General features: G+C 39.9%; 1 protein-coding gene across 3 annotated transcripts; it reads right to left on the bottom strand.

The window, feature by feature from the left end:
• Positions 1–403: 403 nt before the first annotated feature.
• Positions 404–23886, bottom strand: LOC128856667 (basic-leucine zipper transcription factor A-like). Of its 3 annotated transcripts, none has more exons than XM_054091981.1 (2): positions 23760–23886; positions 404–2020 (listed from the first exon to the last, which is right to left on the bottom strand). In XM_054091981.1, exon 2 carries the CDS (start codon positions 1984–1986, stop codon positions 508–510), a length of 1479 nt encoding a protein of 492 aa, XP_053947956.1. In that variant the 5' UTR covers positions 1987–2020; positions 23760–23886; the 3' UTR covers positions 404–507. The 3 variants fall into 3 exon arrangements, with proteins under 3 accessions (XP_053947956.1, XP_053947954.1, XP_053947955.1); XM_054091979.1 differs by having other exon boundaries at positions 23506–23885; XM_054091980.1 differs by lacking the exon at positions 23760–23886 and adding an exon at positions 22229–22343.
• Positions 23887–25399: the final 1513 nt, after the last annotated feature.

Genomic DNA, 25399 nt, shown 5'->3' with positions numbered 1-25399 from the left:
CTGGTCATCTCCCCCGTGGAGCTCATTAAATTTTCTTTGGGCTTTTAACCTACGGATGTACTCCAAGTGTTTCGAGCTACATATATAAAAATATGAATTTAAGCCGGCAAGGAATCCAGTCTCCAAGTGGTACCCACAGAAATGTGAGAAAATCCACCTGCTACGGCAGCATGGAAGTCGAATTTGGAGGTGCAGAATGTGTGTTTATTTGGAAATAGCTCCACAACTGATACCTTGAGGCCCTATGTTCCATTCGGGACAAAAGGAGTTGATGATGAGGAATGTACAGTATTTTTAAAAACAATAAAACCATTTAAATTGTTTTTATGTGTTCTAGAACTTAAGTAGAAACCCAGCATTTGACACGTTCTATAATCTTATATGGCCAAGCTGAGTTCTTAGTGCTTAAATGAAATTTTCTAAATTTCGTTTTATTTTTATTAAATTCGATACAGCACGTCTTGTACATACATAGGTATATATCCCGCCCATAACTTAAATAACTGTCTAATCGATTTGCGTGATGGAAGCCTCATCTGCGCTCGAACAGCGGCTGCTCTCGCCATCGGTGCGATATTTGATGGAGTCGAGAATTTCGACATCGATATCCCGTTCGCGATTATTGCCACCCAAGCTCGCGCAATTATCCACAGAGGCGCGCCCGTCGGAATCAGCATCACAATCGGGTTCAGATTTATTGTCAGTGTCGTAGCTGTTACTGTTGCCACCCCCTGCAGCTGCAGCGACATTGGAGGCGATTAAATCGCGTGCCGCAAACTGGCTGTAAAGACGTGGCAAATGCTGCAACATGTAGCTGGCGCTATTTTTTGTTAGCGGTTGGTTCTCTTTGGCTTCACCCAAATCATAGTACTTCGTGTAGTTTTCAAATTTGCTTGCCATGGCAGAGGAGGTCAAATTGATTGCGTCTAGCGTATGCCCAGCAGCAGGCTTTGAGTCATTTGAACGCGGGACAGGTACCGTGAAGGCAGAGCCCTGACGATGTTTGTTTAACAGACTAACACCAGAGGCATTGCCACCGGCTGCCTCCGAGTCATTGGCCGCATTGCTATTATCGGCGCTGGTGAGCGGTGAAATATTCTCCTTTTTGCGATCGTAAATATGACCAGAGACGCGCAGATCGATGAAAAAGTGCAACGGATCAATGCCGTAGGGTGGATAGAGTGGTGGATACCAGACGGGGGGCGGTGGTGGCAATACCAAATCTTGTGGCGGCAATGAGGCAGCAGGCGGTGTGTCCTGCAACACAGCATCCACTGCGCCGCCACCACCACCACCACCATTATTGCCATTTGTAGCACTTGCAGCAGTTGAGTCGGGTGTTGTGACGCCGCTCGCCTCACACCTTGCAGTCTTAATATCTGTTGCATCCTCCAATTTGCGATATTTATTGGCTAATTGGAAATATGGCTTATTTGTAAGTTCTAGTGGTTTTTCTAAACCCACTAAAGATGCTGCATTACTTGCTAGCTGTTGTTGTTGCAGTTGCTGCTGCTGCTGCTGCTGCTGCTGCTGCTGTTGTTTCTCTTCTGCCTCTTTACGTTCACGCAAGTGTTCATAATAGGGCCGGTGGTGGGCCCAAGTGCGCTTCCGTGGCCTGCGCGCCAGCACCATCGACTGCTGCAGCTGCAGATTGCGCGCATTCTCGTTGTTACGTGCCTGTACCAGGGAGCGCAGCATGTCGCTGAAGAAAAAGTTGTTGGCACCCACCGGCGTTGAATATAAATAGGGAGGCGTGGCTGCCATCAGCCGACTAACAAAGTCCTGATTGCGCATCTCATGAATATTCGACTTGCGCGGTGTGGCTGTGGAAGTGGCATTTGTGGGCGAAGAGGAGGAGGAAGATGAAGCGGTTGTCGTGGTATCCTTCGAGCATTTCTGTTGCTGTTGTTGTTGCTGCTGCAAGAGCTGCTGACGTTGATGCTGCTGCTGCTGTTGCTGCTGTTGTTGCTGATGTTCATCCGACATGACCGCCTGCCGAGCAGCTGAATTGCAGAATAAGCTGAAGAGGGAAAGAGTAAAAGAAAGTAGAATTTAATGTTTGTCTGCTCAAAGGAGCTGCAAGTCTTAAGTGTAGGAAATGCAAACACAATAAGAAACAATAAGAAAACGACATTTAAATGTTATTCTCTTGTACTTTTCAGTTTTGTTAGACAGAGAATGGCAACCTGTCGTCGACGATGCCCACCCACGCGTTTGCATTTAGTCCCTAAGCTGTTGTGGTTTAGTGCTGAGTGCAAAGCAGATTGTTTCGTGTATTAAGTTGTTTTTGATTTCAATAAAATGCACTAAGAGATTTATGTACTCGTGCTTATACTTGCTATGGCTGGTAGGTATGAGAATGTGGAATAACCCATTGCCAATGTTGGGCTCTGATGTACATCTGCATATTCGCCGCAATTGTTTTGTCTATTTGTGCACCATTTGCTAAAGGAGTATAGATGTCGTTGTTTCAGAATGTATAAACACATACATACATAATCATCAAGCTTTTTGGTATTAATTTCCTTAATGAAGTTTCAGTTATATAGGTAAACTATTGGCTTGAAGTAACTCGAAGGACTTTCAAGTTTTGCTGAAGCTGGGGATAGGCTATCTTATATAGGATCTTAAGCAGATGGCGGATTACAGATTTTTGGTTGTTGCCTTTAGTACTCTAACTAAAATGGTGATATCTAGGTTTTCAGCTATCTGAAACCAGAAAAAAGTCGATAACTTGGTCCAATGTTAGAATTATTATCTTTACAAATATACACGGGAGTCTATAAGACCTAGGCAAAGAGTTAAGAAAGGAATGAGAAGCTTTAGTAGATCACTTTCATGGTAAAAAATACATTTTGTTAGCCATAAGCAAATGTATTTGTGCGTTAGTACTATTTGGTTTGTCCCAGAATCTAAACTCATTGAGAATATGAAATTCAAGAATGATAAATTGCCAGGTCCGACGTAAAATTGTGAGAATAATTTTGGTTGCCACGTCATCGAGGATTCGGCAGCAGAATTCTAGGTATTCCTCTTGCTCTTTTGTTGAACGCTCTGACTTCTACAATTTTCTTCTGCGCCCTCGTACCGTCCATTCTTGTTATATGACCCAGCCATCTTAACCGGTGCGGCTTTTGGAATGTAAGGACCATGATTCAAGTTAGCAAAATGAATGAAATTGCGGCGGAACTTGCAAAATGCCCAATAGCGATCGATCCTCCGCTAATAGCCAGCCTCATCTCGTATTTTTGGCATGAAAATGTTCCTCAGAAAAACTAACTGCCAATCGAAGGTGTAATAAAACTTGGAACATTATAAAACAAGGCATACCATAAATTGGAAAAGTTCAGTCACTCGCCAAACAAAGGATGCATACACCAATTATATATTAGGCGAATTAAAAAGATGCTAGATGCGTTTAGTGAACAATGCCTCACATACACAACATCGGCTCCTACTAATTGAGGTATACAGCGATTTTAAAACGACATTACGCTTCTAAATAAAGCTAATACATTTTTAGAACTGTTTCCTTCTCCTGATAGAATATAACTTAATTATATAAGTCTCATTGGACATCAAGGCACCAAAGTCCGTTGATTTATTGAAATATTAAATGCTGAAATTAATCACAATTCTGCAAGGTGGCGCAAAAGTAACCTTGCTATTTTTTTTGGCTGTAATTTAAAAAAAAAATGAAAAACTTTGATTCTTCTTGTGGATTATGTTTATTTGGTCTTTTAATTTTTTTTTACATCAAGTCGAGAATATGATGGCATGTAAATGGCCGCCGCCACAGTTGATTGCCATTTGAGCCCTTTTTATGGCATTTTCCATCACTTTGGCCAAAACTTCCGGCGATAGGTCCTCGCATTCTTCACGGATATTGTCTTTAAGAGCTGCAAGAGTCTGAGGCTTGTTGACATAAACCCGCGACTTCAAAAAGCCCCACAAAAAGAAGTCTGGAGGGGTCAACTCAGGCGATCTTGCTGGCCAATGGGAGATTAGGCGCCCGGGAAATGGATCCTTCAGCATATCGGTTGTGGCACGTGCAGTCTCTACCGTTTCACCGTCCTGTTGGAACCACATGTTTTCCAACCCCAATTCATCAAGTTGCGGCAAAAAGAACTCGTTGATCATTGCTCTGTAGCGCTCACCATTCACAGTAACCGTTTGGCCCGCGACGCCTTCGAAGAAAAAAGGTCCGATGACTCCTCCAGCGAAAACAGCACACCATACAGTGACTTTGAGCGGGTGTAATGGCTCTTCGTGGGTTACACGCGGATTTTCAGTGCCCCAGAAGCGTAAATTTTGCTTATTTACGTACCCGCTAAGATGGAAATGGACCTCATCACTCATGATTATTTTTGATGAAAAATCATCTTCCTCTTGGTGGTGATTAAGGATGGCTTGAGCGTATGTTAGACGCGATTGGCGGTCAGCAGCTAACAGATGATGCACCGTCTGGACTTTGTACGGAAACATCTTCAAATCTTGTACCAAAATTCGCTGTAAAGACCGTCGACTGATACCCATTTGCGTGGCACGTCGTCTGGTCGATGTCGACGGCGCTTCCATGACATCCTCGGCTATAGCAGCAATATTCTCTGCAGAACGGCTACTCCGGGGTCTGCCACGCCTGGCAGCATCTCGTGTTGTGCCAGTCTCTTCGAGGCGAGTGGCTAAACGTCGCAGTGTTTCACCAGTAGGCGTTGGACGGCGAGGAAATCTGCGACGAAATTCACGTTGTGCCAAAGTCACCGACCGATTATTGGTCAAATAAATAGTCAGCAATATTCCGCGTTCTGGAGCAGTATAGCGTATCATTGTTTATTAACGTGTATTTCGCATGTATTTACTACACAAATGTCAAAACAGAACTGACATTAGGAGCCAATCGCAAAATTTATAGCATTTTCTGATAGGAGGATTACTTTAACGCCAGCTGTTAGTACACGCTGAAAATGTGCGACAAACACAGTACGAAGATCAATCAATTCGCCTAGCAGTTAGGTGAATCATTAGCGACTATTGTTCATAGCCTCACTTTATTAATGCTCCCTTCTTTGACAATATGCCAGATGAAACCATACTCAATAATAATTCGTCATGCTAAAGACAAGAAACAGCTTTTAGACCCGCAAACAGCGCGAAACCGTGCACCTAGAAAAAAATATTTAGTGTTTGCCAGCTAAATTTACACTAACTATGCAGTGGACGATATCTTATAATAAAATATGGATATACAGAACCGACTCCACTTCACTTGAGTCCCTTAGGAACCATAGCAGATGACCCTGTAAGGCAAAGTGTGACAAAACAGATTCCTTTAAGGATAATTGTTATAATGTGCACCCGGCTGAATATGTAAAATCGCGCATTGGCAAGGTAAGAGCCACTTTTGGTATGCACTCTTCTGATGCAATAATAACCCTATCGCTAACACAAAATTTAAGTTTTTCATATCCAACGTAGTATCGGTTTTGCTCTACGGTTACTGCACTTGAAAAGTGGCCAAATCTATCCCTTCGAGCTTCTAGGTTTTCTTAAATCGCTGCCTGAGGAACATTTTCCTTAGTAAATTCTGATTTGGTAAAAAAGGCTCAAATGTAGTCAGTCGAAGTGTTCATAAAACGTCAAAAAAATTAGGAAGAAAAGCGCTGGAGTGGAATCCTCTTGTTGGTTGAAAGCCTGGGAAATAGCTGGAGCGAATCAAAGTACATTGCCAAGAATCGCACAAGATGGCGCGTAGGCGTAGTTGATACGCTAACTTTTACAATTATTAATTTTTTGTTTTAGAAAATCATCGTTTTTTCAGGCCTCTGACTGACTACCCCTAACCCCCATAAGAAAGAGAGCACCAGCTGTCAGAATTTTCGGCTCCATAAATGATCAAGCGGCAGATTCCACAAAAGCAAGGAGAAAATTATTTTATTTTTTTAATCCTTATTTCCTAGTCAAGTTGCACACTTCGTCCAGCTGCTTTGGCTCAACATTGTATCTGCAGCCTGAGTTGGTGTGCTCTTATGTTGCTAGTAATTCCACATATTATGGTAAATTTATTTCACCAAACAATGTAATTAGTAGTTTTAGAGGCAAACACAGTAAAAACAGCAGAAAATTAAATATGAATAACATTCGCATTTGCTTGCATGGAATGGTTTGTGAATACGGACTGCACGTTGGGATGCCACACATCGCATCTACGCAAGTAACAACAGCAAAACAAAACAACACACTGAGCAACAATGTCAGCGGTTTCCACTTCCGATTCAACACGATTTCGAAAAACACTCACAAAACTTTTAAAACTTTGACGACGGACTATCAATGGATCCATTGGCACTCAACGCCACTTGCCAGCTGAAGGGGTGGCACAACACGGAACAGGCCAAAGTGTTGTTAATAAACCGTTAGTGTTGGCAAGGCGTCATGGATAAATGTACAGCCAGTACACTTGTCAAATTGAAACACCTTCCCGCCTCCAACCGCAGGGCCTATGTATGTACCTACTCGTACGTGTGTGTGTAGCTACGAAAGGTATGCCGCTTGGCGCTACACCAGAAATGTTTTAATTCATTTAAATGCTGCCATGCCTGGAATTGTGGCGCTGCTGATGTGGTTGCTGATTGCCTGCAATAGCACCAACATATTGACACGTACATTTGTATGTGTGGCTGTGTTGATGAAGTCCCTGCGCCGGCAAGCAAGCAGTGTGTCGAGGCCAATCTGGCGCACTTGAGTCCTCTTCGCTCTTTTATTCTCGCATTTAAAACTTTTTTATTGTTTTTTCATTTCACTTATAAAAATAAACTTTTGACGAACCAATGTCGACTGACGAAATGTGTTGGCAGTTGTAAAGCACTGCTGCTCAGCGCCCATCTCACACCACCCCCCAACCCACTCAGGGAGTGCACAAACAGTAAATGTTTTAATTTGCAGGCATCCGTTAGGCGAGCGGCACTGGCGTGTGGGGTGTGCAAGATGCGCCAAGTTTAAATTAGATTATGCTAATTAAGGTGGTAATCCAATGCGTTTGTTTGCGTTCGGGCGGCGGCTGAGCGCGACAATGAGACGGCAGCTGTAGAAAATAGCAGCTGACGTTCCAATTTTCATGTGGAATCAATTTGCATTTTGTGGTTTCAGTGATGGATTGGCGGCAATGTTGTGCTCCCCCACTCCACTTTCCGCTTGCCAAAAGCACTGCTAAGAGCTTGGCACATCTCAATTTATTTTCACAGCGAAATGAAAAACCAACTTGGCAAACTTTTTTCATAACATAAATTTTGTAAAAGTTTTACTCGTGCGCATTTCATTTGATTTTTGTTTTTTTTTTTGTTCTTGATGATTTTTATTTGTAACAGGCGCGACAAATAACTTGGAAGTTGTTGGCAGCCGCGGTGAAAAATGCGCCAACTGTAATTGTTTGCCGGAGTAAACCAATAAAATAGCGTTGAAGTTTTACACGATGAAGGCAATTAAAAGCAGCAGCTTTGTGTTAAATATGAAGCGCGTGGAAATAGTGGAAAATCCTAGAACACAAATCTGCGCTGTTTAAGAAAACTTACTTTACTAGAAGTTTGCTTCTTTGCAAAGGCACAAGCGGAAGGATAACTTACAGTTTACTACAAAATACAGTAAACACAAAACAAATGTATTTATCTATTTATTACTTAAGTCATATGAAACAATTGTTAATTTACAGACTATTGACAGTTCTGTCAAATTTATTTTCCATAATTTCGAAATAGTCAGCTGACAACAGTTGCCTTTAATTAAGGGGTTATACTCGTATCCAGTTAGAATTTTAAAAAAATCGATTTTTTTATTTTATTTTCTTAGTGTACTTACATATGTATATTAAAAAACACACATAGAAAATTTAATATCGTTCCGCTGAAAAGGCGTTTCAGAATGCTTGAAAGTACTTTACAAACTTTAAACGCGTTTTTCTCAAAATTGTGTTTTCAAAGTCGGTGTCCAACATTACTCGAAAACGGCTAAACCGATCTCAATTTTAACACGAGCTTCTTAAATATATTATAAGTAATTAATCGACGATTTTTTCTCACCGATATATAATATATATTTTTTTTAAACAATTTAAGGCCGACATTTTGGTTAAAAATCGGTTTTATTTTTGAGAAACCGCCATTTTATCAAAAAAATTTGTTTTGCTTATTCTTCGCTTAATTACTAGATTTAACATTACTTTAACGAAATCTGTTTGGCTTTCTCATTTTAGAGGATCCAGTTCAGAGATATAGTGTTCACCGCTAAACGTCTTTTTTGGGAGGAGCTCCCGGACATCAGCTGTAGCTCCTTTCCAAATAAATATTTTTACTAATACTAAGTCTTAAAATACAGTGAAAACGTACTATGTGTACAAATTTTTAGATCAATAAATTTAAAAGTTTTCTCAGAAAAAATTCTGGAAAATTCGCTTTTTTTCGGCCTTCTAAGGTTATATACACCTCTTAAGTGAACCGGACTGTATCCGAATAATTTAATTGTAAATCCCGTTTAAAAATATTATAAAATCAGACTTAGACGAAAAAATAAAAGTAAATCAAAGGCTAAAGAATTGGAGCATTTATAGATTAATAAGACAAGAGAGATCAGCTTCTATCTGGCACTATACGCTGGGATTGGGTCCACAACACCCACAGATCGAAGGGCGAAGCGAACAAATACCTTTTGGATACGCTCAAGTTGTTTAATGTGACAATCAAAATAATAATATCCAAATGAAGACCGCATATTCCACTTTGTTTCGAATTAGGGCAGTATACAAGATCCTATACGGATCACTAAAATCAGAGCAAAAACGGCGGATGCAAATGAAGCATCTCTAAAATAGCTCGTGAAAGCGTAAATTGTAGGCATACAAACGGGTGATTTTTTAGCTATTATCTTCTTAAACAATTGGTTTAAACAACTGACGCACGTTTCGTGTTTTGTTTCATTGTCAAAGATCTTCAGTTTGGTCTATAATTTAACCATGAATCGTCTTACAAACGAACAACGCTTGCAAATCATTGAATTTTATTATAAAGAAGCGTGTTCTGCTAAGAAAGTTTATCGCGCGCTTCTTCCATTTCATGGTCAGTTTAATCGACCCACTGAAGCGGCTATTCGAGCTATTGTGACTAAATTTAGAATCAAATTTACATTATTGGACATCAAACCACCTACACGTTTACGTAGAGTACGAACTGAAGAAAATATCGCAGCTGTATCGGCCAGTGTTAATGATGACCATCAATTATCGATTCGTCGGCGTTCGCAGCAATTGGTCCTCTGTTACTCAACAACGTGGAAAATTTTGCGAAAGGATTTAGGTGTGAAGTCTTTCAAAATACAGCTGGTGCAAGAATTGAAGACGAACGACCTACCGCAACGCACGATTTTTGGTGAATGGGCTCTTGGAAAGTTGGCCGAAGATCCACTTTTTTATCGAAAAATTGTGTTCAGCGACGAAGTTCATTTTTGGATCAATGGATACATAAAAAAACAGATTCGTCGATTTTGGAGTGAAGATCAGCCAGAAGAATTGCAAGAGCTACCAATGTATCCAGAAAAGGTCACAGTTTGGTGCGGTTTATGGGCTGGAGATATCATTGGACCGTACTTCTTCAAAGATGCTGCGAATCGTAACGTATCTGTGAATGGTGAGCGCTACCGTGAAATGATATCCAACTTTTTTTTGCCCAAAATGCAAGAGCTTGACTTGCATGACATGTGGTTTCAGCAAGACGGTGCCACATGCCACACAGCACGCGTAATAATGGACTTGTTGAGAGGCGTGTTCGGTGAACATTTTATTTCCCGTTCGGGAACTGTCAATTGGCCACCCAGATCGTGCGATATAACACCTTTAGACTATTTTTTGTGGGGCTATGTTAAAGCTCATGTCTATTCAGACAAGCCTGTTTCAAATAACGCATTGGGAGACAACACTAAAGCATTTATATGTGAGATACCGGCCGAAACATTGAAAATTTCATGCATTTTTCTAAATTTTGTGTGTTTGTTTTTTTGAAAAACTTTCCTATACCTCTTAAAAAATCACCCTTTACTTGCTTTTTCCAAATGAGCGACGCTTTTTAAGAGTCATAGAGCCACACGGCTCAATAAATTATTAAAAAGTGATTAATTGCACCATATTGGGGGCGCTAACAAATCTTAAGATTCATCAAGCTCAAAGAGCTGAAAGCAAACGAGCTCATACCGAAACGACGGTCACACATCGGCTCCTTCACTCTATATAAGCTATTAAACAGATATTACGTCTCTGATGAGTGCTACAAACGCCATGGTTAACCCCATCAAAATGGCATCTTTTGTGCTAATTGTGTCTGGTACAACTGGGTCGCTCAGGCAACACCTACACCATATATAACCTCTATATATAGAGGCAGGGCCGTAGAGAGCATATCCGGGCCCCGGGGGAAAATTGCAAATGCGGGCCCTTTCCAATGATGTCTAATTCATATAAATACGTATGATCTCGAATCCGGGCCCCTCTGAAAACTCCGGGCCCGGGGGAAAAAGTACCCGATCCCCTCCCTCTCATCGGGCCTGTATAGAGGTTCTGAAATATTTTAATCTTTGTTAGATATATTTCCGCAAACTAAGTTCTTAGGTTGCATCATACTGTAGACAGGCCGGCGCATATGAAAACGTAGTCCATTGTAACCGGTTAGATAACCAGTGAGTAACCTAAGGCCAAATTTTCCTAAGACTGAATGTCCTTTCTACTGAACGTACAGGGTCCGGCACTCGAAGTGTAACCAATTAAAAAGGCCATACTACTTTTATTCAATTCAAAGAAAAAAATGTGTGAAAATAATAAAAAAATTAAGAATCACTTTTCTTTCGCCTTGACTATTGCCTTGAGATGGTCTAGAAACGAATCGCAAGTTGCCCGAATGTGACTAGCAGCTATTTTGTCCCACTCGCGGACAATGGTTTTTTTAGCGCCCCGAGACTGGAGAATCTTTTAGTTTGGACTTTGATCTCCAAAATGGCCCAACGAGAATAGTCCATCGGATTTGCGTCTGGAGGCATTGTATGGACGTTATGAAGTTCGGAACGTTGTTTTTTAGCTATTCGCTATTCTTGGTTCACTCGAGCTTTGTAAGACGGTGCTGAGTCCTGTTGAAACGTCCATAGTCTGCCACCGAAATGTTTGTCTGCCCATGGCTTCAAAGCAACCTCCAGAATACTTTCCCGATAATGTTTCGCATTTACCTTGACGCCAGGCTTGATGAAAACAATTGAAGAGTGCACATCTGCGCTTACAGCGGCCCAAATCATTACCTGTGGCGGGTGCTGCCTCCTGGTGGCCAATCGATGACTCAAATTCTCGTATGAACGGTCGGCCAAATAAACCCTATCGTTTTGGAAGTTTACGAATTGGTCAATCTGAAAAATTTTCTCGACAGGGAACACAAATTGCGGGAATTGACCACTTTCGGCCAAGTGAAGCAACTCCTTCACTCTCTCAAGTCTGACTTGTTGCTGCTTTAGTGTGAGATCATGCGCTTTTTGGATTTTGGATCTTGTAAGGCTTGACTTCGAGGTCATTTTTCAGTATGCGACGCATGCTACGGTCAGATATTTTCAGTTCCTTCGCCTTTTGATTGGCACTTCGTCGGGGATTTCATTTAAGTTGCTTCTTCACTTTTTGAACCATTTTACGTGACGTTGCAGTCTTTTGATGACCACCTCCATAACGTTTCGCGATGCTACCAGTTGTATTACCGTTGTAATGAGTAATAATGCGATAGACAAAAACTTTATTTACTTTAAGGTGCTCGAGCTCACGAACAATCGCTTGTTGTGATTTTCCAACCAAATATAATGAAATCACACTTTTACGTTTGAAATCCATTACAGAGTTTTTTTTTCGCGTTTACTCTCGGCAAAATGCACGTACATTAGCTGCACGAGCGGTCTGAAGTCGGTTACACTGTGAGTGCCGGAACCTGTAGCAAAAGGCAATGATTTTGCCTTTTGCCTAATTTTCAAAGCGTTTTTCATTAATAATCAAATTAATTAAGTAAATAATTAATAAATAATTATAGTAAAATCTAAAAACTTGTCTCCAAAATTTTTAACTTAATTTTAAATTGTAACAGGACTCGCTGACCCCACCAAGCAAACTCTTAGAAAGTGTCGCAAAGCTAACCCCCTATCGGAAGATTTAAAATTTTTGCAACGTCATGCGTCAATCATATTTGACGCTTGTGAACTATACACCTGTAGTATTACATATACCACAAACTGCTTGTCTGTTGATGGAGCGTGTAAAGATTCCATCACTCAAAATCACAAATACAAAATTCGTTGATTAATTTGGCGCCACCTTGTATGTACATTAGCGTATCTTGCAAAAAAATCTGTGGCTTGAGATTTTTTTTTAAGGAAATTTAAATTTTAAAAGCTTTTTTCCAAAGAATCACTTCAGATGATACAGGGTGGGCCATAAAGCGTTTGCTTTTTGAACCACCTATTTTTTTGAGAATGGTAGCACAAATGACATGTCAAATGTGTTCATAATTTACTTAAAGGTTTGACATTTACGAAATGGGACGCTATACGCTTGAACAAAATTGGGAAATATTGAAAACCTATTTCCAAAGTGGTGAGTCTTCTTCTTCTTCCGCGGTTACAGTAAATGGCGAGCGTTACCGTGACATGCTCAACGAGTTTTTGTTTCCAAAAATGGAAGAGGATGACATGGACGACATTTGGTTTCAACAGGACGGTGCAACTTGTCACACTGCCAAAGTTACACTCGAACTTATGGCTACCGTTTTTGAAAACCGAATAATCAGCCGAAATTCCGATATCAATTGGCCACCTCGGAGCTTTGATTTAAGCCCGTTGGACTATTTTTTGTGGGAAACCGTTAAGGACAAATGCTATGCGAACCATCCAGAGACGATTGATGCTTTGAAACACGAAATCGAAGTTGCCATTCATGAAATTCGAGCCCAAACAATCGAAAATGTGCTTAAAAATTGGGTTGATCGAATGGCCTACTGTAAAGCCAGTCGTGGCTGTCATTTGAACGATATTATTTTTCATTCATAAATGACCATGTTCAATCTTCAAAATAAAAAAAAAGTTTGAAAAAATATTGATTGTTTTTTTTTTATAGCCGATTCAAAAAGCAAATTTTACATGGCCCACCCTATAGAAAAGCTTTAGGTTAGGTCTCAAAATAATTCGATTTTTAGAGATACTTTCAAATCGATGCAACTCACGTAAATTTTAACATTTTTCCCAAATATAATATTTTGACGACTGCCTTAAAATATAATAAATTTTATCATTCCGATGGAAGAGCAGTGCATCTTAATGGAAATATGTTAATGAACGCACGAATACAAAAACGTGTTTAATTTGAATTTAAAAAAGTAACTCGTATTTGGAAGACCTTGTATTACACTTATAATCCTAAATACCCAAATAAATGCGGGTTTACGAAAATAACTTAGTTTTCAATTCAAGTGAAGTTCATCAAAATACGCGCGCGTATAAGCAGATCACAATTTGTTTTTTACTATAAATACGAAAAGGGTTGCAAAATCTGCATTCACTTCATTGATTTCGCATATATGTGTATGTATGTATGTATATTCACCCACCACAAATCATCATTCAAAAATGATTACACAAAAGGTTTCAGTATAATACAATATATGTCTATATTTGTACTCGTATGAATGTATGTATGTAATTATGTTTATATGTATGCACAAATGCACTTAACTCATAAACAAGCGCCATAACACAGCCATTGTGGAATAACATAATTACGAACCACATTACCGACGGACCTTTCGGTCCACCAACTGTCGCAATAAGTCCTCGTATGTATAGAAAAAGCTGCAAAAAAAACCAAACGGGTGAAGCTGACAGTTAACATCCCTTAAAACATTTAAGTGGCACATTTGAAAGGCCACGTATTGGATGGGGTGATAGGTCCTTGTTTGCATTACACTTGTTTGTGCATGCGTGAGTGCTGCTGCGTGCGTTACGTTACTGTGAATAAAATTTGTAAGTACTCGAATGCATCACACACTCGCTGGCAAATGTGAAAAGCGACGGTCTACGGCATTTGACTGTGAATTAAATTTATGTGCCACTTGTGGCTTTCGGCGCTTTGTAGTTCATCCTTACTACCGTTATAATTGTTGTGGTCGTTAATAGTGGCTGCGCTACCAATAGCTGGTAAATTGGTTGATGTATGAGCTGTGTGGCGTGTGACACATAGAGATGTAACAAAATATGTATGTATGTATGTACATATGTATTTGCTTGAAGAGTACTCACGTGCAAAGTAGTAGCCGTACGCTTTTATGTATGCACTGGTATCTTCACATAGGAGCACAACAAGTTTACTCATCACCTTAATCGAATGCGATTTTGATTTGAACTCGCACCCTTTTGGTTGCCATTTATCATCAGTCCCAGACATCACATAAACCTTGGTGGTTACCGGCGCCCTTTCATCGTTGCATACTCGTATACATATATGTATGTACATATGTGTGCGGTGTTAAAATTGGTGTACCACACATGCATTAGCTGATGTGAACTTCCTGTGTGTCCTTTGTGCGTGTAAAGGAAGTTCTGTTGTGTCATGATTGCTCATCAAACATCAACATCAAATTGATAAGTGATACGAGAGCGCACAGGTATGCATATTTGGACGCCGGCGAGTCACTTATGAACTCGTAATGGATTTATAAATTATAGGTTGTTCAATAAGTTTTGTGGAAATCACAATTATATGGTTCGAAATACAATTTATTATTCTGTACAGTCTGCCTGAACATTAATACACTGGTTCCAACGATATTCCAATTCATGAATTTCATACCTGAAGTAAGAATCTGAAAGTGCTATTAAATGCACTTCTGCAGCTGTTATTACCTCATCATTTGAAGAAAAACTTTTTAACGCATAAATTTTTTTAGGTCTGGAAACAGATGGAAGTTGCTAGGGGACAAATCTGATGAATACGGTGGATGCTCCAACAATTCGAACTTTAATTCATGGATTTTAGCCTTTGCCGAAATGTTCTTTTGCAATGCACCGCGCACTGTGCATTTTTTCACGATTTCTATTATTTCTCCTGGTCTAAAAGGTTGCAATAATATTTAGAATTTATTGTATTCCCAGTTTGCAAGTAATCCACAAACAAAATTGCTTTCGCATCCCAAAAATCTTATGCTCACACCTTCTTGGCCGATTTCTGGGCACGAACTCATTTCGGAGCCGAAGAATCAGCTTCAAACCACTTCTTAACCTTTTATTTGTAATTTAGGATCATGGTGATAGACCCAAGTCTCATCCATTAGTAATGAATCGATGCGCAAAATTTGCTTTACCCTTTCGAAAACGCTCTAAATGTTGCTGAGTAAGTCGCATTCGAATAGGTTTTTGTTCCCATGTTAGCAAATGCATCACCCATTGGTTTCTGAAACCCAATACTTCAGTCAAAATATTGCATACACTACCCAATGAGATACTTGCAAAGGCTTCTACTAAATCTCTTTCAGCCACGATTTCTGGTGTAGTTGGACTTTTTTTGGACGTCCTTGATGTAAATCGTCTACAAGGCTTGTACGACCACGTTTAAATTCAGCAACCCATCTTTCTACTCTACTAATTGATGGCGAAAAGTCCTTATACATTTTCAACATTCGTTCATAAATTTCCTTTGTTTTTAAACCTTCCAAAATAAAAATTCAATCACTACACTATACCTGATTTTTTCCATTGTAGAAAGTACTGGCTTGTAGCAACGCCCTCGCTTATCGAACCGCAAAACTTATTGAACAACCTAGTAATCTTTGCCAGCTAATAGTAAGTTATGAAGTATTGCTCAGTCGCTGCTCATCTAGGTGCAATTCAGAGAATAAGTGTTCATTAAGGGGTTAGGTTATTGTGGACTGTTTTTTTTTTCAAGATGACCTAATACAAAGTTCATTCAACAAGTCTTTAACCCTTTCAGACCCTGACGCATCAGTTGCACATGTTGGTTGAGTTTGTTATATCTTCGTTTGCATGAAGTTCCAGAAAGTGTGGGCCTTACGTTATTTCGATCAAAATACGCCTACTTCGCAATTTTTGGTAATTCTTTTAGTCATTGTTATTTGTCAAAATGTGGCTACAAGTAAGTAAAGATATAATATTTGGGAGGAGATACGTTAGGTTAGGTAGTGATGGTTGCCCAAAGAGTAGGGCCCACTTGGACGAAAAAAGTTTGGTTCATCCTTAGTGGTACCATTGCAAGAGGGTGAAGGAAAAAAGGGGAGAAAGGGAAGGGATGGGGAATGGTGAGTGTTTGTGGACTACGAACGGTGATTAGTCTGCGGTTGTGTTAACCTCTTTATGCTGCTGCTGAAGTTCATCAGATTTTTGTTATCAACACCTGCTAAAGGGTTTTTCAATTGTCGCGGTGTTTGTTTTGGTGACATCTGTCAAATCGTTTGTTTATTATTCAGTTGTTTATGCCAAATCATGGCATAGTTACACGATTGAACAGCACGTTCAAATGATAAAACTTTATTATCAAAATGAGTGTTCATTAACGCAAACGTTGCGCGCATTGCGCCCATTTTTCGGTAGACGTGGTGGCCCTTCCAATTTCTTATGGCCCATATTGAACCATATGGACCTAGACGACATGTGGTTCGAGCAGGACGGCGCTACGTGCCACACAGCAAACGTCATTTTATTCCATTTCAACATCTACCCGCCCTTATTGAAAAATCCTTTATATCAGCAGGCGCAGAAAAGAAGTGAGAACCAAGATGCTTGAATCTTAGTCCCGCCAAAGCTAGGCAGCTAAGGAGCAGATGCTGAGATGATTCCACCTCATCCTTCATACAGCTGACGCAAAAAGGACTCGAAGTAATTCCGAGTCTCACGGCATGTATACCTCGTGCCCCGTGAGGGTGCCCACAAAATTTGAGAGATGACATTTTGTCATCCCCAGGATATCCCTCGAACGCCTCCTATCCAAACGTGGCCAGAAGGACTTCGCGACCCTACACGTTCGTGTACTTGCCCAGCGCTCGCTGAATTGGTGCAGAGCTCATCCTTCCAGGAGTAGAGCGCAGGTTGTCAAGGGGATCCCGATCCTCTCCTTTCGCGGGCACATTACCTCACAGGTCCTTTGTCTGGCCAGCTCGTCGGCTGCGCAGTTTCCTGTAATGTCACTGTGACCAGGTACCCAAATTAACTTTATGTCGTAGAATTCTGATGCAATCGAGAGGGAGACCAGGCATTCCCTGACCAGCTTCGAATGCACCATAATAGAGCCTAGGGCCCTAATAGCCGCTTGGCTATCGGAATAAATATTTACCTTCTTAACAGTTATTACGCAAGTAAGTAGCCAATCAGCTGCTTCTTTAATTGCGACCACCTCTGCTTGGACCACACTGCAGTGATCCGGTAGCCTGAATTTGAGTTTGATGGGGAGCTCTTTGCAGAATACTCCTCCTCCAACCCTACCGTCCAGCTTTGAGCCATCCGTGAACAGGTTAACGACGCCCTGTCCCCAAGTGTTGCCCCCGGTCCACTCCTCCTTTGGTGGAATATGGGTGGAGAAAGTTCCACTTGGACTTAGCGAGGGCACACACTCATCCGTCGACGAGGGAATGAACTCAAAGTTTCTGAGGATGCTTGAGTGCCCATATGTGATATTGAGCTTATAGCCCAAGCCCCTCAGTCTGATTGCGGTACATGCAGCGGTAATTCTGCCTGCGATGTCTATAGGTACCACATTCAACATTACATTAAGCGCCAGAGTAGGAGTAGTTCGAAGCGCCCCACTGATTCCAATGACTGCAGACCTCTGGACTCTCTCTAGCTTTTTAACTGATGTCGTCCTCTCCAGTGAGTTCCACCAGACAATGACTCCATATAACAAGATTGGCTTTATTACGGTATTATAGAGCCCAAATACAACTCTAGGCGAGAGGCCCCATCTTTTGCCAATAGCGCCCTTGGGAGAAGATATTTTGCAAGGAAATAAAGAAATGAAGCTAAAAAAGTTTATTGGATTTGATTTAATCACGGCTCAAGTCCTTCGTAATCTGCCAAAAAATCGCATAGCCTTTTTGACCAGTTTGTTTAACAGATTCCTTAGCTTGCCTGTACTATATATTAGAAACTCGCCGAAGTTACCATGATACCTAAGCCTGGTAAGTCACCTAATGAAGTGTTCTCCTACAGGCCAATATCTTTGTTACCAGTAATGTTGAAGCTTTTTGAAGAAATACTTTTAAAACATCTACAGCCAGTCATTGAAAATAAGCTAACCAGGATTCAGAAAAAATCACTCGATCAAATACACAGAGTCGTAAGCACTTTGGAAAGCGTTATGGAAAAGAAAAAATTGTATTCAGCCGTTTTTCTTGATGTATCGCAATCTTTCCACACAGTATGGCACAAATCGCTCCTCCAAAAGCTCAAGTCCGTGATGCCACACAATAGTGCTAGGAACTTACGCCATACATATCTTTAGGATAGATACTTTTGCGTAGAACACGAAAATGCATATTCGTCTCTAAAAAATATAAACGCAGGCGTTTCACAGGGAAGCATTCCAACATGTAACTACAAAATTTGCGGATGCCACTGCCATATTTAGAGGCGATAACTCTATTGAAAACGCAGCGAATAAGCTACAAGAAGCTGTTAATTTTATTGCTACATGGGCTAACATATGGAGAATAAAGCAAAAGTACAAAGTACAGAAAAGTTAAATTATCAAATGAAAATTGCTTATTAGTACACTTTTAAATATACTTGCTGCAATTTTACCGCTGGAATAATGAGAAAATCGCGGAATTGTGGTGTTCCGTGGAAGTCGCTCTGCAAGGTAGCGAACGGGTCACATTTTGCTGATAGTCAGACATGAAGGGTTACTGTGAATAAATATTTGTTTACAAATAAGCAGTCCCGCACAAGCTGCTGGTAGGAATAACGGGTGTGGGGTGGGGTGTGTCTGGCCTTGGGGTATGGCAAGTCCTTCAAAATACCCACAACGCGCGACAATTCCTACTGACAAGGCGACCAATTGTCGCCTTCAAATAAGCATTATGCCTAATTCCACATCGCAGCGTCTGTCTTCGTGTGAGGAAGACTACTAAGAAATAACATCTTGCTTCCATCGACAATAAAATTAAAACCATTTGATCCATCTTATCAAAAGCTAACCATTTTTGATGCTAATTCAATGGCTCTAGTCTAGTCTAGTATTTATTGAAAAAATTAAGGAAAAGAAAATGTCTAAATACTTCTAAAACGCAATTTCACCCTTTTTTCGAAATTAGTATAGACCGATTGCCTTGGAATTTTAACTGTATATTCAGCCGACATAGGTTCGAATCGACGTGCCTGAAACACCAAATGATGGAACAAGTTTTTCTAAAGCGGTCGCCTCTTGGCAGGCAATGGCAAATCGGCAAGTGTATTTCTGCCATGAAAAAGCATTGCTGTATTACTTTTTGTTTATTATTCACATTATTGAACCCATTGTCGGCGATTACCTATCTTTTGTATCAGCAGGACAGCGCATTAAGCCACACACAGTAGGTTCAATAAGTTTGCTATGGGTGTTGCATGGCTATTTCGGAGACGCGATTTCAACCAGTTAGATTAGATAGATAGATTGAATCACAAATGATAAGGCTCCTTTTACGGGTCAATTGTGGAATAGAGCTTTTGAAAGCAGCAATAAAGTCTTGGAAAATTGGCGTGACAAAATTAGCTTCCGCGAATCCGGCCACGGCGGGCGCATGAATGAAATCGACTGGTGACATTTTTCATTCTTCCTAAATAACTTTTGTGACTTTTATTTAATTTCTGAGGATACAGCTTAAGTCGAAAAATGAACAAAACAAAATTAGTTTTTCATTCAAATGACAATCTCCAAAAAAAAAACTCAGTTAGGAATAGCTACATTACTGTGGGCAAAAAGTAAGGTGAATTTATTTGTCAAACTTCACGGGATTAAAATTTCGCTCTAGTTATTTTTTTCATGGGTTGGCAGCACTGTTAATAACATCTGGGCCAACTTTCATGTGAATGTCATTATCAGTAATATATTTCGTCCCCTTAGTATAACAATAGCCTATGTGCTCATAGGCTATTATTTTTTTATTGAATTTTTGGATTCTCCATCGTCGATTTAATATGTGGTCAAAATTTTGTCAAATTCTAGTTCCACAAAGTGGGTCAAAACGTGGGTCAAAATAATAAATATTTACAAACATAACGAGATTTGAGTGAAAGCTACTTTCGACAAAAAGTTTGAAATTCATTTTCTCAAAACGTCAAAAAATGTATAGGCTATTTTAATACTAAGGGGACGATTTACGCTTGTGTTTACCAAACGACCAAGAGTGCATTTTTCGATTTTTACAATGTCTGATTTGATTGTGCAGAGAAGTGCCATCAAATTTTGTTTGCGGAATGAAATTTCGGTTGCGGAAACGTTTAGCATGTTGCAGAAGGCATTTGGTAATTCGACCATGTCGCAGAAAAATGTTTATAAGTGGTACAAAGACTTCAAAGAGGGTCGAGAACGTGTTGATGACTTTGAGCGTTCCGAACGACCATCGACGTCAACAGATGACTAACACGTCAATAAAGTGAAGGAGTTAGTGCTCAAAAATCGTCGGTTGACTGTTAAAGACCTTACTGATATGATCGGAATATCAGAAAGATCTGTGAAAACCATTTTGAAAGACCATTTGGGCCTACGAAAAATCAAATCTCGTTTGGTACCGAAAACTATCAATTTCTTGGAAAAAAGTCGTCTCGTTAATGTGTGTGAAACAATGCTTTCAGACTATCAGGACAAGCTCAAATGCATCATTACGGGAGATGAGACTTAGATTTATGCTTAAGACCCTGAAACAACCGACCAATCAAGCGAATATCGTGCTAAAGGCGAGGCCAGACCGAAAAGAGCACGTCAAAGTCGTTCAAAAATAAGGGTCAGGATGACAGTTTTTTTCGATTTTCGTGGTGTGGTGTACTATGAATTCCTTCCACCTGTCCAAACTGTTAATAAGGAATATTATTTGAGCGTTATGCGTCGTTTACGTGAAGCAATTCGTCTAAAAAGACCAGAATTTTGGGCCGACAACTCTTGGTTTTTGCGTCACGATAATGCACCGTCTCACACTGCACTCGTTTTTCGTGACCATTTCGCCAAAAATTCCACGCATATCGTTCCGCAACCACCGTATTCGCCTGCTTTGGCTCCGTGTGACTTCTGGCTATTCCCAAAACTCAAGAGACCACTCCGGGGAAGGCGTTTCGAGTCGATTGAGGAGATAAAAGCTGAATCGAAGAAGGTGCTGATGGCTATACCGAAAATGGACTATTTGGCATGTTTCGGGGATTGGAAAAATCGTTGGCATATGTAAGTGTATTTCATCTAGAGGGGATGAAATTGATTTACAAGAATAAATAAAGATTTTCCATTTTACAACCAAATTCACCTTACTTTTTGCCCACAGTAGTAAGTAGAAGTGACTTAAAATACTGTTTTTATTTTATTCAGTAATGTTTTTAGATACTCATGCCGATCAAATAGTTTAACTCAAATTGGCGGAGATATTAGAAAAAACATTGTGAATTTCTTTGAATTTTGGTTTAAGTGCATATGGGAAAATTTTTAGTTAATATTTTGTATTTGATTAAGATTACAATTTGATTAGATTGTAAGTGCGAAAGGGATTTAAAAGAATATATTTCGAGAAAAGTGTAGAGTCAGTGACTCTTTTCTATTTTTTGTAGGCAACTTAGGAGTCCCTTAAAGGATCTCGTATTTGGTTTACTCTTTGATGAGACGAAAATTTTACTGCGAACTGCAAAACTTATAAAAGCTGGCCGTTTTTTGGGTTTTCTGTACTTTGAATGCGATACGATTTAATAATAAATATAACACATCTTTTCTTTAGATATTTAGCCTGCTCCAATTTATGGTGCGCGTACTAAGGTCGTTTTACGGCGCCTCTGAATGACAGATTATTTCTATGAACAGCTTCTTTACGGCAAAGATATACTTCACTCACATTTTCAAATATTTATGGAATATGGAATGTCATTAGAACAACAAAAATAGCAAGCATACTAATAACAGTAAGTCAGTTAGTTAGATTTTATTTTCTATTGAGGCACTTACTTAGACTTATTGTTCCATATCACTAAAGGAGTGAGTCTTCATCTTTCGAGAGAGCTGCACATTCGGAGAGGCTGTGCTTCGGCGTTTCATGGCCCAATTCATAAAACCGACTGATTAGTTCTAGTTTCCTGAAATGATAGCGAGGTCTACAGAGTGCTGTATAGAATAAAGTGAAAGTTCCAGATTTAGGAGCCCATTTCATGTTCTTTTAGACGAAGAGATAAATGGTTTTATGTGCTTCGGTGCTGGACTCTGGTGTATGAATTCTACGTCCAATAACATTGTGCGACAACCGAAACCAGCTCGTAATTTGTTCACATTTTCTGAAAGTATACCAATCCAGTAACCAAATACTACTACTGTTGAAGTTGTTTTGATCACCTGAAACTTCTCAAAAATAAATTGGTATCGAGGTCGTGTAAGCTACAAATCTACAGGACGCTAATAAGACCAGAAGCAACATATGACTGGGAAGCACGAGTACTGGCATCTAAGCTAAATAACAGCCTTCTCCGCTTTGAGTATAAAATCAGAAGAAGGATATTTGGACCAGTAAGGGAAGCTGATAGATCTTACAGAATCCGATACAATGATGAGATCGAACAGCAGATATTGCGTTCGGACATTGAGCGTTTCGCTAAAGCTCAGCGGCTGAAATGGTCTGGACGCGATTGTGAAGGCAGCACTGACTTGCCACTAGCTTAAATTGCTATGATTATGATGACGAACGTTTTTATGTTCTAAGCCTAAGTTGCTTTCAAAATGGTGGAAAAATGGTTAAAATATAAGTATGCCTGAGCGAAACGAAAATGTAAGACCAGTGAAATTTCATAGCCGACATTTTCGTAGATAATTTTAACGCGTTAGTTCTAACTTAAAAGTGCTCTAAAAAATCATTTTTCGGAAGGTTCTACCAGTGGTCTTCTCAGAGAAGCTAAACTAACTGGAAGAGAGCTAAAATCCTTTGCTCTTGCCTTGCATTAGTTCGAACCTGAATGAAATGCCTAGCAGCTCGACAATATGAGAAGTTAAAATGTCTCTGGGCTTCAGGGCTGCTGAGCTTCAGGGCTTACTTAGATTCGCAAAGGACGCAGGCTTATTACAAGAAGTCAACTACAAAGAAACGTAAAGGTCAAACTCCATCTAGTAGCACTAAGTGCCAATAGTGGGCTTCGAAAACGGGATCAATCCAAGGTATGCACAAATGCACTCAGCTCTAGCAGCTGACTAAATATTTTCGTTTGCATAATTTTCTAAAATATCAGCATCTTTTTTACCACTTGCTAATGTATCCTCTGCTGCAGCTGATTATCGAAAATTTTTAATTTTGCACGAATTCTTCTTTTGCTGTTTTTTTGTGATTTGTTTTTAATAATTTTTAATTATTATAACATATTTATTAATTATTTTTAAATAGCACAGAACTTCCTTCATTCAATTTTATTTTTGTTTTTGCTTAGTTTATAGCACGAGTTCAATTGTTTTTTTTTTCAGTATAACCACATAACCCTCAATAATTTGGGATTATCACTTTTTAATGCAATACCGCAATTAATTCGACCGCCGCTTACCACCATCTACGATGACAGTTAAAAATCAAATGAAATGGACGACCGGTTGAAATTTTTAAAATTATGAAGAACGTGCAAAACGCGCGCAGAAGTTGGTGGTGCTGCCAATAGGCAGAGCGTCGGTTGCATGCAGAAAAGCTGAGGCGAAGCAATCAACAGCAGTACAGCAGTTACAGCAGTCACAGCAGCCAAGCAGCAAAACCACCCCCAATGCAAGGGCAGAAGGCGAGCGGCAAAAGCACGAAAAGCTACAGCAGCATCCGGCTGTAACAATGGCAATAGCCAAGGGGTGGGTGCTTGGTGAGTTGGTGGCGGCGATGATGGTGACGCTGAAGCTGACCGCATAATTTTGTAGTAGCAACAATTGGAATCACAGCAGCAAAAACAACAATAACAGCTAACTGGTGATAACCGTCAAGAAATCAACGCATCACAACAATTACTGCAACATCGTCAACATTGATTTCCACATTGCCTGCTTCACTGGGACGCAGTGGTTGATGATGACTTGAAAGGTAGCATTTAAGTGAAAAGAAGTTTGCAGATTTTTTTGCCATTCTCGTTGCTTGTCGTGTTTGCTACAACATAAAATATTTGTTGTGACTATTTTGCACGTGGTTTACTGCTGTTGCTATGATATTACTTTTGTTGTTATTGTTATGGCTGTTGACGTCGCAACCAGACTTGTCAGCATGCGGTGATTTTGTCACTCAGCATAAATCGTTGGCAACGCATTCACATCAACATCAAAATCAACATCAGCATCAGCATCAACAGTAAAATCAGTAACACAAAAACAATAACAACAACTGAAACACCAAAGTTCTCAACTGTCATAGAGTTGCTCTCATTGAGTGTGAGTTCGCATGTGTTGGTAACAGGAAGCAGTCATCATTGTTATCAACATGAAAAGATATGAGTTTCACAACAACAATAAACTACAACCACGAAAGATTTGTATGCGAAGAAGACTCAATACAAGTGTGTCATGATCATGCCATGCAGTTCGTTTTAACCGTTATTTATAGAAAGCACACTTAAACACTTTTTGCAATTTTACTTATTTCTCTTTTTACTCTATACACACAACTATGAATGTATGTATGTATGGATGGATGTGTACAAATTTCATTTGCCACGCGACGCGTCTTAATTATACAGATTTTAAATTCTTAATTTACAAACACAGATCCATATGCCATATATATACATATGTGTGCATGTGTATGTGTAAATGTAATTGCAACAAATGCCCAGCAGCAACAAATGCTAGATGCCTTTGTTGCTTACCAAGAAGAATGAGGTTGGAGTGGAGTAAATGTGTTGCTAAACTGACAGCAATTGTTTGTCGTATGCCTCGTATCCACATTCGCATCCGCAGCATTCAGTGGCTTCTATTAATGCACATGCAGTTGGAGAACAGTAAAGCAATTCTCCGCAATGAGTGCATAGACAGCACACTTTATTCGAGTCTCAGAAAATTGAGAGGGAAAGCCGTGACAGGAGTGTTCCATGGTTTATGTTATTTTCTCAGATTACTTATCGAAGTTGCGGCTGAGACTCAAATGCTAGGTCCGTTCATGAAGCAAATAGTTTGTAC

The sequence above is a fragment of the Anastrepha ludens genome, chromosome 3, assembly GCF_028408465.1.
Source record: "Anastrepha ludens isolate Willacy chromosome 3, idAnaLude1.1, whole genome shotgun sequence".
NCBI classification, from domain to species: Eukaryota; Metazoa; Arthropoda; class Insecta; order Diptera; family Tephritidae; genus Anastrepha; species Anastrepha ludens.
Note: the sequence above shows the minus strand (reverse complement) of the source record. Positions and strands in the feature narration are given on the sequence as shown.